The sequence below is a fragment of the Harpia harpyja genome, chromosome 12 (genome assembly GCF_026419915.1).
Source record: "Harpia harpyja isolate bHarHar1 chromosome 12, bHarHar1 primary haplotype, whole genome shotgun sequence".
Classification (NCBI taxonomy): domain Eukaryota; kingdom Metazoa; phylum Chordata; class Aves; order Accipitriformes; family Accipitridae; genus Harpia; species Harpia harpyja.
This window is the reverse complement of record NC_068951.1, coordinates 7179809-7193302: the sequence shown is the minus strand read 5'-3', so window position 1 is coordinate 7193302 and position 13494 is coordinate 7179809. Positions and strand designations below refer to the sequence as shown.

The 13494-nt window shown below is 46.2% G+C and overlaps 1 protein-coding gene across 2 annotated transcripts; it reads right to left on the bottom strand.

Annotated features, from left to right (window-relative positions):
- Window positions 1-1251: 1251 nt before the first annotated feature.
- On the bottom strand, window positions 1252-13417 carry GUSB (glucuronidase beta). 2 transcript variants are annotated; one of them, XM_052804848.1, is made up of 12 exons: window positions 13163-13417; window positions 11241-11429; window positions 10596-10777; window positions 9927-10069; window positions 9228-9415; window positions 8132-8284; window positions 7075-7253; window positions 6511-6657; window positions 5255-5339; window positions 3494-3670; window positions 2704-2839; window positions 1252-1475 (listed from the first exon to the last, which is right to left on the bottom strand). In XM_052804848.1, exons 1-12 carry the CDS (start codon window positions 13400-13402, stop codon window positions 1318-1320), a joined length of 1977 nt encoding a protein of 658 aa, XP_052660808.1. In that variant the 5' UTR covers window positions 13403-13417; the 3' UTR covers window positions 1252-1317. The 2 variants fall into 2 exon arrangements, with proteins under 2 accessions (XP_052660808.1, XP_052660809.1); XM_052804849.1 differs by lacking the exon at window positions 13163-13417 and adding an exon at window positions 10898-11098 and having other exon boundaries at window positions 11241-11409.
- Window positions 13418-13494: the final 77 nt, after the last annotated feature.

The following is a 13494-nucleotide window of genomic DNA, read 5'->3' as shown; positions in this document are numbered from 1 at the left end:
CATGTATGTCCTTATTCTGCATGTGGCAGTGTGGAAGGTGGTGTTGGTTTCTAATGTACCACATCTAAAGGAAAAAGAATTTGGCCACCACACAATACAAGAGCAAATATTTTCTTTATATTGGCAGATGTTTTGGTCACTTTCTTGAGATACTAGCAGAAGAGCCAGTTGCAGAAAAAGTAGTCATAGCAACAGTTTCACACAGTATCTGTGAATCAGAATAATGAAACTACATAATTGTGCCAACTTCCAAAATTCAGTAGGCAGCCTTCAATTTTGTGGTTCTGCTATGGGTGACGCTGCTCTTGGGACAACCCTGGGATGTTGCAATAAGAAGTTTGCAGACTAAGTGTTCTGAGCTCTTCTGTGAGTATTGGCATCATCTACTACAGTCTAAAGCCTGGCCTTTAGAGTCCTCTAAGACTGGTGTGCAGCCTGAAAGGGATGTTACTACACTACATTGCTGTCTAAAGTAGTGTGTGCGCATTCATTGACACATCACCCTACCCCAGAATGCTTCAGGCCAGCATCAAAAAGGTTTAGAACAAACTTACCCTCTAGACTACTATTACTGTAGTACATAGCGACAATTTAATATGAAGGAAGCCCTTCCATGGTGGAAGGTAAAACCGCATCTAATAGTGGCAGTTCTGGTACTGTGAGTAAAATAAATAAGTTTTAAACAAAGTTCAGTTGATGTAGTACCTACCTTTCTAACATATTCCACCTTGCTGCTGTAGTATGAATTGCATACTGTATTGGAGTATGTTGGGTATCCTCACAGAAGTAGTGGTTCATATACTTCCCGAATGCTGTGAACTCTTGGAATTTCTCAGCCAGCCACATACATTCTGTCCAGCAAGAGAAGCTATGTAAATTGTGTTCTTCCGTAATCCTGTGGATAATTTGCTGTGATCTGAGTAGTGTAACTGTTAGGGGAGTATAACTGGAAAACCTCATTTGCATTGGAGGGATATGATGTTCATTTAGAGTAACTTGGATTTTTTTAAGTCTTTAGCATTGATTTGTATCATGTAATATTTTTATTTTTTTGCCATAAACAGATACCTCAGTCAGATTCTCTAACTTCAGTTCCTTGAAACTCTGAATATTCAGTCTACTACCTGGAAACAAGAAGCCTACAGGCATGGCTAAGCATAGGAAACTAGTGTTTCTGATCTACTTTGTACCATAGTAACTACTTCAGGTGGGCTAGAAATTACATTAGACTTGCAAGACTTGAGTCAGGCATAAATATTTAAACAGAAATTTAATTAACAAGTTCAGCATAGTACCCAGCCACTATACCTTTTGATTTCATTTTAGAAAGAGGGTATGTGACTTTATTATAGGAGGAAGACAGCTTGATTCATTTGCGATCTTCCAGTATCTTTCTCTAAGAACAAATGCTGCTGATTTGGGCTGTCGTTGGCGCGTGAATATTCCTTTCTTGTTCCCCAAAACACGTGTGGTGCCTGTAGAGAAGTTATAAAATAAAGCAAGTATATGTAAAATGCTCTTAAATCCCCCACTGTGAACTGTTACAACGTGTGTACTAAATCAGGTTAGGTGGAAGAGACCTATGCACTTTCTTCTACACATAGTCAGGTACAACGGGGAACTTGGCAGATGTAATTTGCATCATCATGGCAAGATTAATTGATGTAACTGAGCAATATAGCTGCAATTCATTGTATTTACAACTGGTAAGTCTTCAGGTGTGCCCATTAACTGGATTGGTATTACATTTACAGCAAATATTCCTTCTGCCATTAGTTCCACCTTGAAATTTGATGGTGAAAATGTTGATTACTAACTATTTGACTGTACTGTCCTTTAGTGGTGTCTATATCCTTTTTGCCTATTTTAGTTTTCATAGGAAACAAGAAAAGATAATTGCAAGATGTAGAGAGACTGGAACTGTGTATGTGTATGTCAACTTGTCTACATTTTCTTCATCCTCCTATTTGAAACTGATATTACTTTTCTGACTGCTTCTCTGCAATGATTTAGCTTTCTAATACCTATATTGGTGCTCTACAGATGATTCTTAATGGTATTTCTCTGCCTGAAATTAACAGACTGTCCACCACCCTAACTCGCTGCAGGTGGCATATGCATAACTGGTTCCTTACTAAGTCTCCGTCTGAGTTGTAGTAGTTTAATATCTGTGTGACTGTGCACTGTAGATTAAGTAATGCCCCATACTTTGTGAATGCACTTATCATTTATTAATAGTGGATGGAGCATCATGATAGACTGTTGTCTACCTGTGTGGCATCTGGTCCTCTATTGCTAAACCTCTATACCAAGTTAATAATACATTATTTAAGGTGCTCTGTTACTAAGGGCAGTTGTAGATGAAATATAAAGCAAGTGAGACACATCCCTAACAGCTGACTGAAGCTCTGATTTGAGGATGGCCAAGAAATAGAAGTAATCTGGGTCTGCTGACAAGCTTCCCTTGCATTCTGCCCTAGCACATTGTCTCATGTTCTGGGTAGCATCTTTCAGGTGGGACATTCAGGAGCTCCAGCTGCAGAGAGAGGATGCATTAAGTACAGGCAGGACCTTCCCTCTTGGCTCTGGTCATGCTGGACTTTGTCACAGAAACCAGCTATGGTCTATGTCCTACCCTACAGGTGTCATAAACCACTTTAAATTTGCAGGGAGGGTGGAGAGTTGTTTAGAATATAAGCTTACCTTGATTAGTCATGAAATCAGCAAAATTCCATATGAGCTCCCCAATCACATACTCTTTCCTCTTTTTGTCAAAAACAGAATGGTACTCTCTCAGCATAGCTTTCTGATACTCCTCGCTGAACATAAGAGGTGGATCCTACAGCCAGGAGAAAGAGGTGGCCTTGAATGAAGGTGACAGTTAATCTCAGCAAAGGCTCTGTATGTTAACTTCCTATTTACTGGGGACCTGCTTCCTGAAGACAAGCTTTACAATTGCTTGGTCTTCTCATTGCTGCTGCATTAACAATGGCTATTTAGTGACAATTAGCAACTACTGAAATTGCAAGGGCAAATGCATATAAAATACAGACATAATGCCAGGTATGCTTGGGGGTGGGGGGGGTAGTCTGTGGTTTTGCTTGGTAATCATGCTTTGTCATGACAGGTGTAGGAGTGCCACCCCCTTCTGTGCAGGATAGCATCATGAAATGAATGTCCAGTCTCCAGTGTCGTATCTTCTGATTAAGCAATTTCTACAAATGCCAAAGTCCACATTTCAGAGTGCTCAGTGCTTTTAGTCAAAGCCAAAAACTTCTCTTTAGGTAGAATCTAACCTTTGCTAGTCAATGGCAAAGCTGATTGATTTCTGTGGAGCAGGATTACAATCCTGGAGTCTTTCAGACACTTACAAGCTAACACATCTCAAAACTAAGTAATCAGGCTCGATGGTACCCATCTCTTCTAATTAAAATTCGCTGGCCCTGTAAGAAGAACAGTGCTTTTTTCTATCTAGGGCGTCTATAACACTTACACTGTGAAGTCCAGGAACTGAGTCTGCTCCATATTCACTCTGGATAATGGGTTTTTGGTAGGTTTTATACCAGTTCTCAAACTGTGTTGTGAGTTGTAGTGGAATAACTTCCAGATGGCCTGGGTCATGATACCAGGAGAAGTAGCTATTTACGCAAATTACATCCACATAAGGAGCCTACAAAAAACAAGGTGAGAGTGTTTTGTCACAGAGCTCAAAATAGACAACCTTCACCCATAAAGCTAAATCCTCTTTTTGGTTCATTTCATGGAATCCAGTTTTATTGCACATAGAATAAAGTCTTTTATGCCATCACTCAGGCCCTCCCCGACATGACATCTTTCCCAGAAAAAAAGCAGGATAAATTTAATAGCTAACCGCGTATTAATTTGGCATTTTTCTTACAGACTTAGGAAGTCACAGCAAAGAGTTAGACAAGATGAACCCATTTCATCCTCAGGTTTGTTAGAAGTTTTTGAGTTTCCAAGATGTCTCTGGCTTGCTGGTACATTTAGATGTACTTTTTGAGTATTGCAATGTGATTATCAAGTTAGTGGTCAAATATTTTGACTAGCAACTAAATTTGTGCATCAATGGTGCAATACTAAGACTAAGCATTCTGCAAGTTTTATGCCATTTCTACCACATGCACAGTATGATAAAAGGGCACAAAGCCCACTAAAGATAAAGTGATGTTGTATGTAACTTGTTCAATGTTCTCTTAACATGTTTTGTAATAAAAGAAAAAAGTTCTAATATCACATCAGCGTATGAGATCTGTTTTCTTTGGGTTTGTTTTCCTGTGTCTCCTCAAGCTAGTCAGAACATGCTGGTGGGGATGGGATGTCAGAGTCAGGGTGCACATGCCTGATGAAACAGATCCAAGAGCAGATCCCTGTTGGACACCTTCAAAACTAAGGCCACCAATTTTTTTTCCCCTGGTCGGGGGAGGAACAGACCTCTGAGTTACAGAAGGCCATTCCTGCCAACTGTAGGACAGCTTGAAAGAAATACAAAGTGTGTAACCTGTAGCAGGGACATGTGGTAGTATCACGTACCTACAAACTCACCTGCTGGAAGTGTTTATTGTACAGTAGTGACAAGTATTATAAAACCATCCTGAAAAATTTAAAATGACACAGCAACTACCCTGGAAACAAACTGATGTGTGTTAAAGATCCTTGGTTCATGCTATGGCCAGCTTAAGGCACAGACATCCAAGAAAAGTGCCTTTTGGCTATTTATACAGCTCTAGGACTTTAATTACAAAGGTGGAAGAGCTTTTAGATTATTCAAGTTAACAGACATCTGCCAAAGAAGATCTAGAGCAGTTTAAAGCAGGAATTAAAGCAAAGCTTCCTTCCTTTAGACTTCCACAAGGGCTGTTAGCATTTTAAAGAGGTTTAAGCTTTGGTTTAATTGCAAGTGAGTATCCTGAACATTAGTAAACACAATCAATGGAACAGCAAAGTATGACATTGTTAATGGAATCCAGGGGTCTGATCCTGCATATTTCACTCAAGACAAAGAATTGTTCTTTTCTCTTACAGGTTTGTTTTTTTTTTCAGCTGGACTACAACTACAGGATAAGGTGCTTTCTACTAGAAACAAAAATGTAAGTTTTCTTCTGCCTCTCCCTGTTAAATACCTCCAGTAAACCTGGGGAGGTGGAGGGAAAGGACTGTAAAACAAATGACAAGAAGAGGAAATTTAATGTATGAATTATAAAAAAAAAAAAAAAAGCTAGAAAAGTAAACTTACACCACGATCAAGAGCGTAATTAGCATCTGTCACAAAGGTTACTGGTCTGGAGGGATCGAGAGCTTTAGTGTGAGCTATCACTGTCCTGTTTGCAAACAGTAAAGCAAGAGTTCAAAAACAGCATGGAGAAGCACAGCCCCATCTCCCCAGTCTCTCTGTCCTTCCAGCCCCCCCAGACATTTGAAGCTGGTTTTGATTTAGCAGAGTATTTTTAATTAAATACTGCAGAATACTTAGTGATCATCTGCTATAAAGTGCCTGCAATTCTAGCCAGTTCTGTAGGAGTGGAAGTATCCTGGCAAAGAGACTATCTGTCACAAAGTTGGTTACTATCCCACCTGAAAAAAGACCAGAGTGAAAGTACACCAAACATGGGTATGTTGTCTGTTGGTACCAGCAGCTTACAAGTTGAAGAAGGGACAGTGAGTTTGAAGATAAAAACGTAACAAGGGTAATGGGAAGTTTCTGAACAACTCTTGGGATGTGTTCCTGCAAAAGCATGAGGCCCTAGCCCTACCCCACAGCAGGCAGAGCAGTCAAAGGTTGGCTGCTTTTGAGGAAACCCTGAATGAGGGAAATGAGACAGAATGGGAGGGTCAAGCTCTGCTGCTACCTCAACATTGCAGGAGGGTGGTGGATCATTCTGAAGAATGAAACTTCACAGTTACCTCTTAATGCACCTACAGCTACTAGGGACAGTCTGCTACCCCATTACAGATATGACTCGTGGCTATCCAAAGCTTAAATCTCTTTAAAAATAAAACCAAGGGGTCTGTAGAGACTTGAAGCAGTGGCTTTGAAGTGGGGTGTCACAATCCCCTGCAGAACAAATAACTAGCACTTACTGAAAAACCTTGTCTTCAGAATTAAAGGCCAATTATTTTACAGCTTTGCTGTAATTCTTAAAGAATTTAGCACTCTTCTTCCATTGGTAACAAGGAATATCCTGTTCCCATCAGGTCTGCTTTTGCTTGACCCTTAAGTCAAGAAGAGATGCTCAGACCAAATGGACACCTGGTAATTTTGCAGAGCCTTACTGGTTCAGAAACAACAGGTTGAGACTGTTGTGTGCTTCTGAGCATCAGTTCAACACATGCAGCAGTTGCACTTTCAGTTTGTATCTGTCAGTACTGTTTCGGGGTTCCCCCAAAATGCTTGCTCTCTCTTTACTACTTCTCTGTGCCATCCCAAAGGAAGAAGATGCATCATCTGCCAAGATTCAAGCCTCAGCTCTCTGTACAAGTAGACATACTTACTTGAAGTAGTAAGCTGCTGGGGGCAGCTCTGATGCTGGCTCGTTGGCTACTGACCACATCACAACTGACGGCCTGTTCTTATCCCTACGGATCAGCTCCTCCATCACAACAAGATGATGCTGCAAGGACTTGTTCCCAAAGCTCTCGCTTAAAGACAAAAGGAAGCGAGACCTGGTGAGGTGAGGGTATAAAATCCATCCCCTTTGCCTCTCCCTGTGAAAAGTCAAGCCTCTGGGGTGTATAAGCACAGCTAAGCCTTGACACTGAATATGGGTTCTGCTTTATTTCCCCAAACCCTGTTCAGGGCTGTGGTTTGGGCTCGTTAATTGAACCAAACCAAATGACATGATGGCCATGTGGCAAATGACATGATGGCCACGTGGCAAAACGCCCTCCGGTTGCCCAACCTCACTAGGCACACATGGTGCAACGGTCTGATTTCTAAATAGAGCAAAGTACTTCCATTATCAGGACAACGGGCACTGCGGGACAGGAGGATGCTTTCGAAGCAGCTCAGAGAGGAGCTTAGAAACAAGGGGAAGTGTCTTTTAAGCAATTGCTTACGGCATTTTAATCCCCACTCCCGGGCACTCGTCGATCACCACGATGCCATAGGCATCACACAGGTCCATGATCTCCTCAGCATAGGGGTAGTGGCTGGTGCGGAAAGAGTTTGCCCCCAGCCAGCGCAGCAGGTTGAAGTCCTTCACAACCAGGGGCCAGTCAAGGCCTTTGCCGCGGATCTAAGGGGGGAGAGAAGAGAGAAATCGCAGCCCATCACACCGCTGGGCCAGGGCTTCTCCTCACACGTCACCAGTACTTCCCTGCTCGCTCCCAGAGCGTTTCCAGCCCTGGGCACCATTTCTAGCTGACTGCATCACCTCTCCGTGCAGCGTTTGCCCTTCTGAGGGGCACTGCCACACGCACACTCAGACCCTGGTGGTTTGGAGTAGCAGAGAGGATAGCGGTTGCAGCCAAGCTGCCGGCACTGCTGCCTGCCTGCCATTTCGGGAACGTGCCCTGCCCTGCCCGGGCCGCCCTCTCCCTCCCTATCCATGAGGTGGGCTGGGGACGACAGGGTGAAGGAGGACCCTGGACCGGCGGGACTCCGCGTCTCCCTCTGAGGAGAGCCCGCGCCCGCCGCCCCTGAGGTGAGCGGCCTGGCGGGCGGGGAGCCGGTGGCTCTGCCCGGCGGGGGACGGAGCCTCTGGCGCGGCTGCGGGGCCTCCCTGTGGCCGGTCAGGGCCTCGCAGCCCTGCGGTTCCTCCGCGGCTCAGGCCTGCCCGCCGGAGACTGTTCCCGGCATTTCCCGGGGCGGGGAACCTGCGGGCCGCTGGTTCTGACTGGAAACCATGGCCGAGGGGTCGTTTAGCTCCTCTGCCAGCACACCCGGGCTCGCCCATGCGCCCCGAGAGGAGTGTTATGACTATGGCAGGACTGGGCATGGTGTCCCCTTAATGCTTGTAAAAGTTCACCCCAGCCACCCCCCAGCAGCACCCTGGGAGAAGGGTGTGAGGAAATGGCCCCTTTGAATGGAGAGGGGAGGCAAGAGCGGGTGCTGCCTCAGTGGCATGAAGCGAGGCACCATTAGGTGCCTCCGCCGCAGGTGCTGCACGCTTACATCTGCGTCTTCGTGCTTGTTGACGCCATGGAAGTAGAAGGGCCTGCCGTTGATGAGGAACTGCGTGCTGGTGACGTGGATGGTGCGGATGCCGACCGGGAGCGTGTACACATCCTCCAGCAATGCCCCGTTCACCTGCGCCTGCATTTTCACCTGGATTTCCAAGGGGGAGACACAAGTGACGTGCTGGGCTTCGCAAGGATGCCCTGTCTTCCCTCCCTCTTGTGTGTAAGGGCTATCTTGACCTCCCGTCCATTTCCCAGCCCTGCCTCGACACGCGGCCTGCTTCTCACTGCTGCTTCAGCTGCCTCTTGTGGTCCTTAGGGAAGGAGCAAGGTCTGACTAAACAGAAAATAATAGAAATCCAAGCTGGGGAAGCTGAAGGATGAAGAATGAACCCTGGATGACCCTTCTGGGGCTTGTTCACCCCAAGAGCTTCGGTTTCTTTTCCCCTTACTCATCTGGGCTATTTCATCCCCCCAGGCAAGGTAGCAGTACACCTCTTCTGCCCTGCACCATGATACCAGGCAATGACTGAAATGTCATCTGCTCACAAGAGATACGAAACTGAGCCCCTAGAAACTCACAGCAGCTCATCTGCCCTAATTTCTGCATCTAAACATCACTACTCATCCTTAACTCACACAGAGTCTTCCAGGCTCATGCTATTGAAGCTGAACTCTTGTCTTGCAGAGTGGGAAGAAAGCTCATTGCATGGCAAAGCATGTGGAAGAGGTTAGCACCCTGCTCCTCAGAGACTCTGCTGTCAGCTTTCATGATATCTCCTCCCCTATATTGTCTCAAACGGTCCTTTTGCAAGGGATGGATTGGGCCCTAAATGTGAAGGGCAAGCATCTCAGAGTGCATGCATGCACTCCAGGCATGCCCTCCTTCTCACTGACAGACCTTTCAGTTCAGCATCCAGGAAGCTGGCAAAGCTTAATTTGATTACTGCATAATTAGCAATGCCACTCTGGTCACGTGAACAGGATTCGTGGGAGAAGATGAGTACGGAAGACGGGCCATATGGCAGTTCCTTAACCCTATTAGACAATCAGAGGGAATGCATACAGAAAGGAAGAAATGTCACTGTTACCTCTAAGCAGTAGCGGTATCCAGGGTTCTTGTGCATCAGGTAAGGCCACCAAAGATTTGGGTTCAGGACTTTTAGCTCTCCAGCTGGCCCATCGCCTGTAGCAACCACTTTCCCCTCTTGGTCACGTAAACTCAGGGACAAGGAATAGAGTGTGCTGCCAACAACTGATACCTGATATTGCACCATTGCTGGTTCAAAGGAAACAAAAGACAATCAGAGACTGCCATGAAAGGGAAAATAAATGCATCAAATGTTGGAGGGTTTTCACATACAGCAGCATTAAAAAATTAGGGAGATATAGAACAACAGAGTGGCATGAATTGAATGCAAGAAGCATGACCTGTCTGTCTTGAGGTCCAGAAGTTTCCAGCAAGAGTTGTGTAACACACAACTCTGTTAGAGATAATCCTGCTTTAAGTGGCAGGGGGACTGCCCCTACTGAGAAATTCTACTTCAAGAAACACCTGATCATCCTTTCACTTTAACAGTAGTCTCTTGCAAGTACTTCTTTTTTTCTTATTGCTTCTGAACTCTTTACCATATTCTTGCAGCTGCTGAGCTGTGCAGTAGACCAGCTCAGATTCAAGAAAAAGCCACTAAGAAACAAATGCAATCACACTTTTGCAGGATATTTGCTCTGCTGCCCTTGTCATCTCCATTTGGAGCCTGAGGTAGCTGCTGTAATTGTTCTGGACCTACCAACACTCTCTGATGAAGTAGTTGTCACAGTAATATCATCTATGTAGACAGAAGGAGTGGTGTAAAGCACAACCGGGCGATGGATTCCAGCATAATTAAAGAAATCAAACCTGATGTTCTGTACAAAATAGTTCTTGGGATACCTGAGTGAGCAAGACAGAAGAAATGGCTACATTATATTTCATTACACAAGAACTGAAGGCAGCATATGGATGCTAGCAATGTAAAATAGTCATGTAATAATAGATACTAGCTGGCAAAATAGTCTTTACAACAGGATGGCTCTATCTTTCAGGTAGTGCTACTGCTGCTACACTGAAGGGGACTACCAGTTAATAAACACCTAACGCACTGAATAGGTTTGATCCTTCAGGATAGCTGGTACTTGCAGGTTCCAGCTGAATTCAAGCTTCTCAAATCTGCCATTGATTCAATTTGGCAAATCACTTAATCTCGGTTCCCTGTGTATAAAACGGATGCAATAACTCAGTGCAGACTCCTTCTAACACCAAAGCTTAAACCCCTCCCTGCTCAACTGATGAATTTCAGCGTAAATACAACCCATGCTTTCGTAAATTGCTTGGAGGGTCTTATGAACCAGCAGCTGAATAAATTTCCACTCTCTCATCCCTGGGATAAGCTCAGCAGTACAGCGCTTTAGCAACTCACCTTGTTTTGTCATTCATGTACTGAATTGACCCCGGAGGCAGAGTATGGGGTGTCAGAGTGTTGTTGAGCGCAACAGTGATGCGGCAGGGGATCCCTGGGCTGCCCTGGACGATGCTGCTTATATCTGCTTCAAAAGGGAGGTGGCCCCCTTCATGCTCCGTGACTTGCACTCCATTGACCCACTGCAAGAGAACATACCTGTGAGCCCAAGAAGCAGGCTTATTGGGTTTTTGTGGCAAGAATAGCAGGGAGAAGGGAAGGAGCCCAGCAAAGGGTAGTCAGGACTCCCAGTAACACTGAACCTTGTTCTGGGCTCTTACTCCTTGAGGGATCAATCTAGCAGCCCTTCCTTTGCTGGGAGCTAGGTCTGGGTCACGTACAGGCAAGTGTCACTGAGAGACACAGTTTTCAGCAGATCCTGTACCACGGAAATGTTTTAGTTACTAGTCCCGATATTGGAGGATCAGAGAAGAGACACCTGGGAAACATGGCCAAGTTCTTGGCTGGAGGAAAACAGGCAAGAGTTAAGAAAATGGCAATCTGATATAATATCTACGCAGAGCTATATTTGCTGAACAAGCCATGACACAGATTTTAGTGCAGCATAATTTTGGAAACACACAGACAACTTCCCGTGCAACGTACCACAATGGAGTAGTAATGGGCACTACCGAAACGGAGCACCACTCTGGTGTTGAGGTCATCCTGAAGCCAGCGGAGAGGAATCAGCACCTCTTTCTCATACCAAACCCAGCCGATGTAGTTCTCCAAGCTGGGGTCTTGAGTGATATCATTGAAGCTGGCAGGCACTGGCATATCAATCACAGGACCAGTCTAGCAGGAATTGCACAAAAAGGGAGGGAACAGAATTTAAAAAAATGAATTTTACGGTCTTGGTTGTCCAACCTGTACTGCTGGAGGTGCCCCCTTCCACTGACAGCCTTACAGTCCCTTTGCCAAGTGGAAATACTTGGCAAAACCTGCTTAGAAACTGGTGTGGTCTGTCACAGGTCTTATCCAAGCCCTACTTAATATCAGGCCCAGGAACCTGCCTGTTTCTGCAGGAAGAAGCTGCTCATATCTTTTTCATCTCCTGATTTTATTAATGGCTCTGGTATTGCAGAATCAGAAAGGCAAGGGGAAAAAAAAATAAATGCCGAGGTCGTTGTTTCAGCTGGGACTTCCCACAAACTGTAGTTTCTCCTGCACAGCTCTAGCTGTTTGGTGAGCAATGCTGGTGGTGTGGTGTCAGTTCCCTGGCGCAGGGTGCTGCTTGTCAGGCTAAGAGCTGTAGTAGAAGGGTGGCAAGAGCCATGGATATTTGGGGGACAGATCCTGCAGGGAAGGTCCATGGAGACTGTTTGGGATGATTCCAGCCTTTCTCACTCCCTGAAAGCAACATAGATTCCTTAGGATTACAATACAGTCTATTCACTTGCTTATTTTTAATCTAAGGATTATAGGCAGGCAGTGTTGTAATACATTTAACATTGAGATAACCAGATGCTATTGCAAAATAGAGCTGTTCATTTTTAGCACCTGCTGCGCTCATGATGTTGCATAAACGAGTGCTGCTGCAGCAGCTTCCCCTTTCCTAAGAAAGGCTTCCTGTGGAGAATGGAACAAGGAAGGTCTGGTTGCCCAGGGGTGAGCATCATGTGCACGGCTGACTCAGCACCGAACTGTACCAGCACTGCAGAGAAACTCAGCACCCTTATTAGACATCAGAAAATCCTAGCAGGAGAATCCTTGGATGGTGAAGCAGATTTTCTAGTATCTGATACAGGGTAACCTTTGACTGGGATGGCTGTAACGTGTGTCTCCTTCAGGGAGATTCTCTGATGTCTAAAGTAGGTTGAGCGTACACATCTAAGCCTCCCTTTGGGAGGGCATAGTCCAGGATTCCTCTCCTCTGGCTGTCTCTTTGCAAAACTTCCAGCAGCATATGTCTTTCAGCTCTTCTCTCCTTCCACAATTTGGCAAAAAATTGGCCAAAGGGCTAAAACAGAAATGATGAAGGACATGTGCATTTTTGCATAGAATACATAATTTCTTTTAGGTAACGGTGTTAATTTCATAATGGATTTCAGTTACACCAGAACTTGTTTATCTGCACTCGGCTACTTTAGAATACATAATTCAAGAGTGCCCCTTCCAAGCATGTTTTTGTTTATTCTGTGCTGCTGACGATAGGTAAATGTTGTGCCTGCCAGCCTTGCTTTTGCAGCACAGGGATTTCTTCGACACCCAAAGGTGGCTGTAGTTCATTCAAACGCTTTCTGGCTTCTGAGCAGAAGCGGGGTAATCAGAGACTGCCGTTTCGTCGGCCGGTAATTAGAAAACCTCTTAAGAAAAACCCCTGCATAGCGATGAGACACTTAGCGCAGGGCGGGGGGAGCAAAGAGCAGCCTGGTGGGGAAGGAAGGGGGAAACGGTGCTCTCGGGGGAGGAAGGAAGCCTGGTTTGCAGGGGGACCCATCGCGGGAGGGGAGCACCCCGCTGCCGCACCGCCCTGCCCCGGGGAAGGGGAAGGGGCAGCCCCCGCCCGCGCCCCGCTCCCGCGGTACCTGCCGGAGCGGCTGCCGGTACCACCGCTGCACGAAGCCGGCGTCCCTGCCCGGCGAGAAGTCGGCGCGGAAGCTCCAGAGGCCGCCGAGCTCCTTCCGCTCCCGGGAGGGGGTCTCCCGGGGGTAGAGCATACCGCCCGGCGGGGCTGCCGCCCGCCCCACCGCCAGCAGCAAGAAGAGCAGGCAGCAGCCCCCCGCCATGCCACAACCCACCCCGCCGCCTGACGCCCCCGCCGCCATCTTGGTTGTGGGCAGTGCCCGGCGGGGAGCGACGGGGCCGGGCGGCGACGGGGCCGGGCGGCGGGGGCCGGTCCCGCCCCGACGTGCCGGGG

Bases quoted from the DNA above. Each gene is read 5' to 3' on its own strand.
- GUSB (XM_052804848.1), bottom strand. From the start codon at position 13,402: ATGGCGGCGGGGGCGTCAGGCGGCGGGGTGGGTTGTGGCATGGCGGGG. The intron at 11,430-13,162 runs GTACCGCGGGAG...AATTCCTGCTAG, and splicing joins ACCGGCAGCCGCTCCGGCAG to ACTGGTCCTGTGATTGATAT. The intron at 8,285-9,227 runs GTAACAGTGACA...TTGGAAATCCAG, and splicing joins GATACCGCTACTGCTTAGAG to GTGAAAATGCAGGCGCAGGT.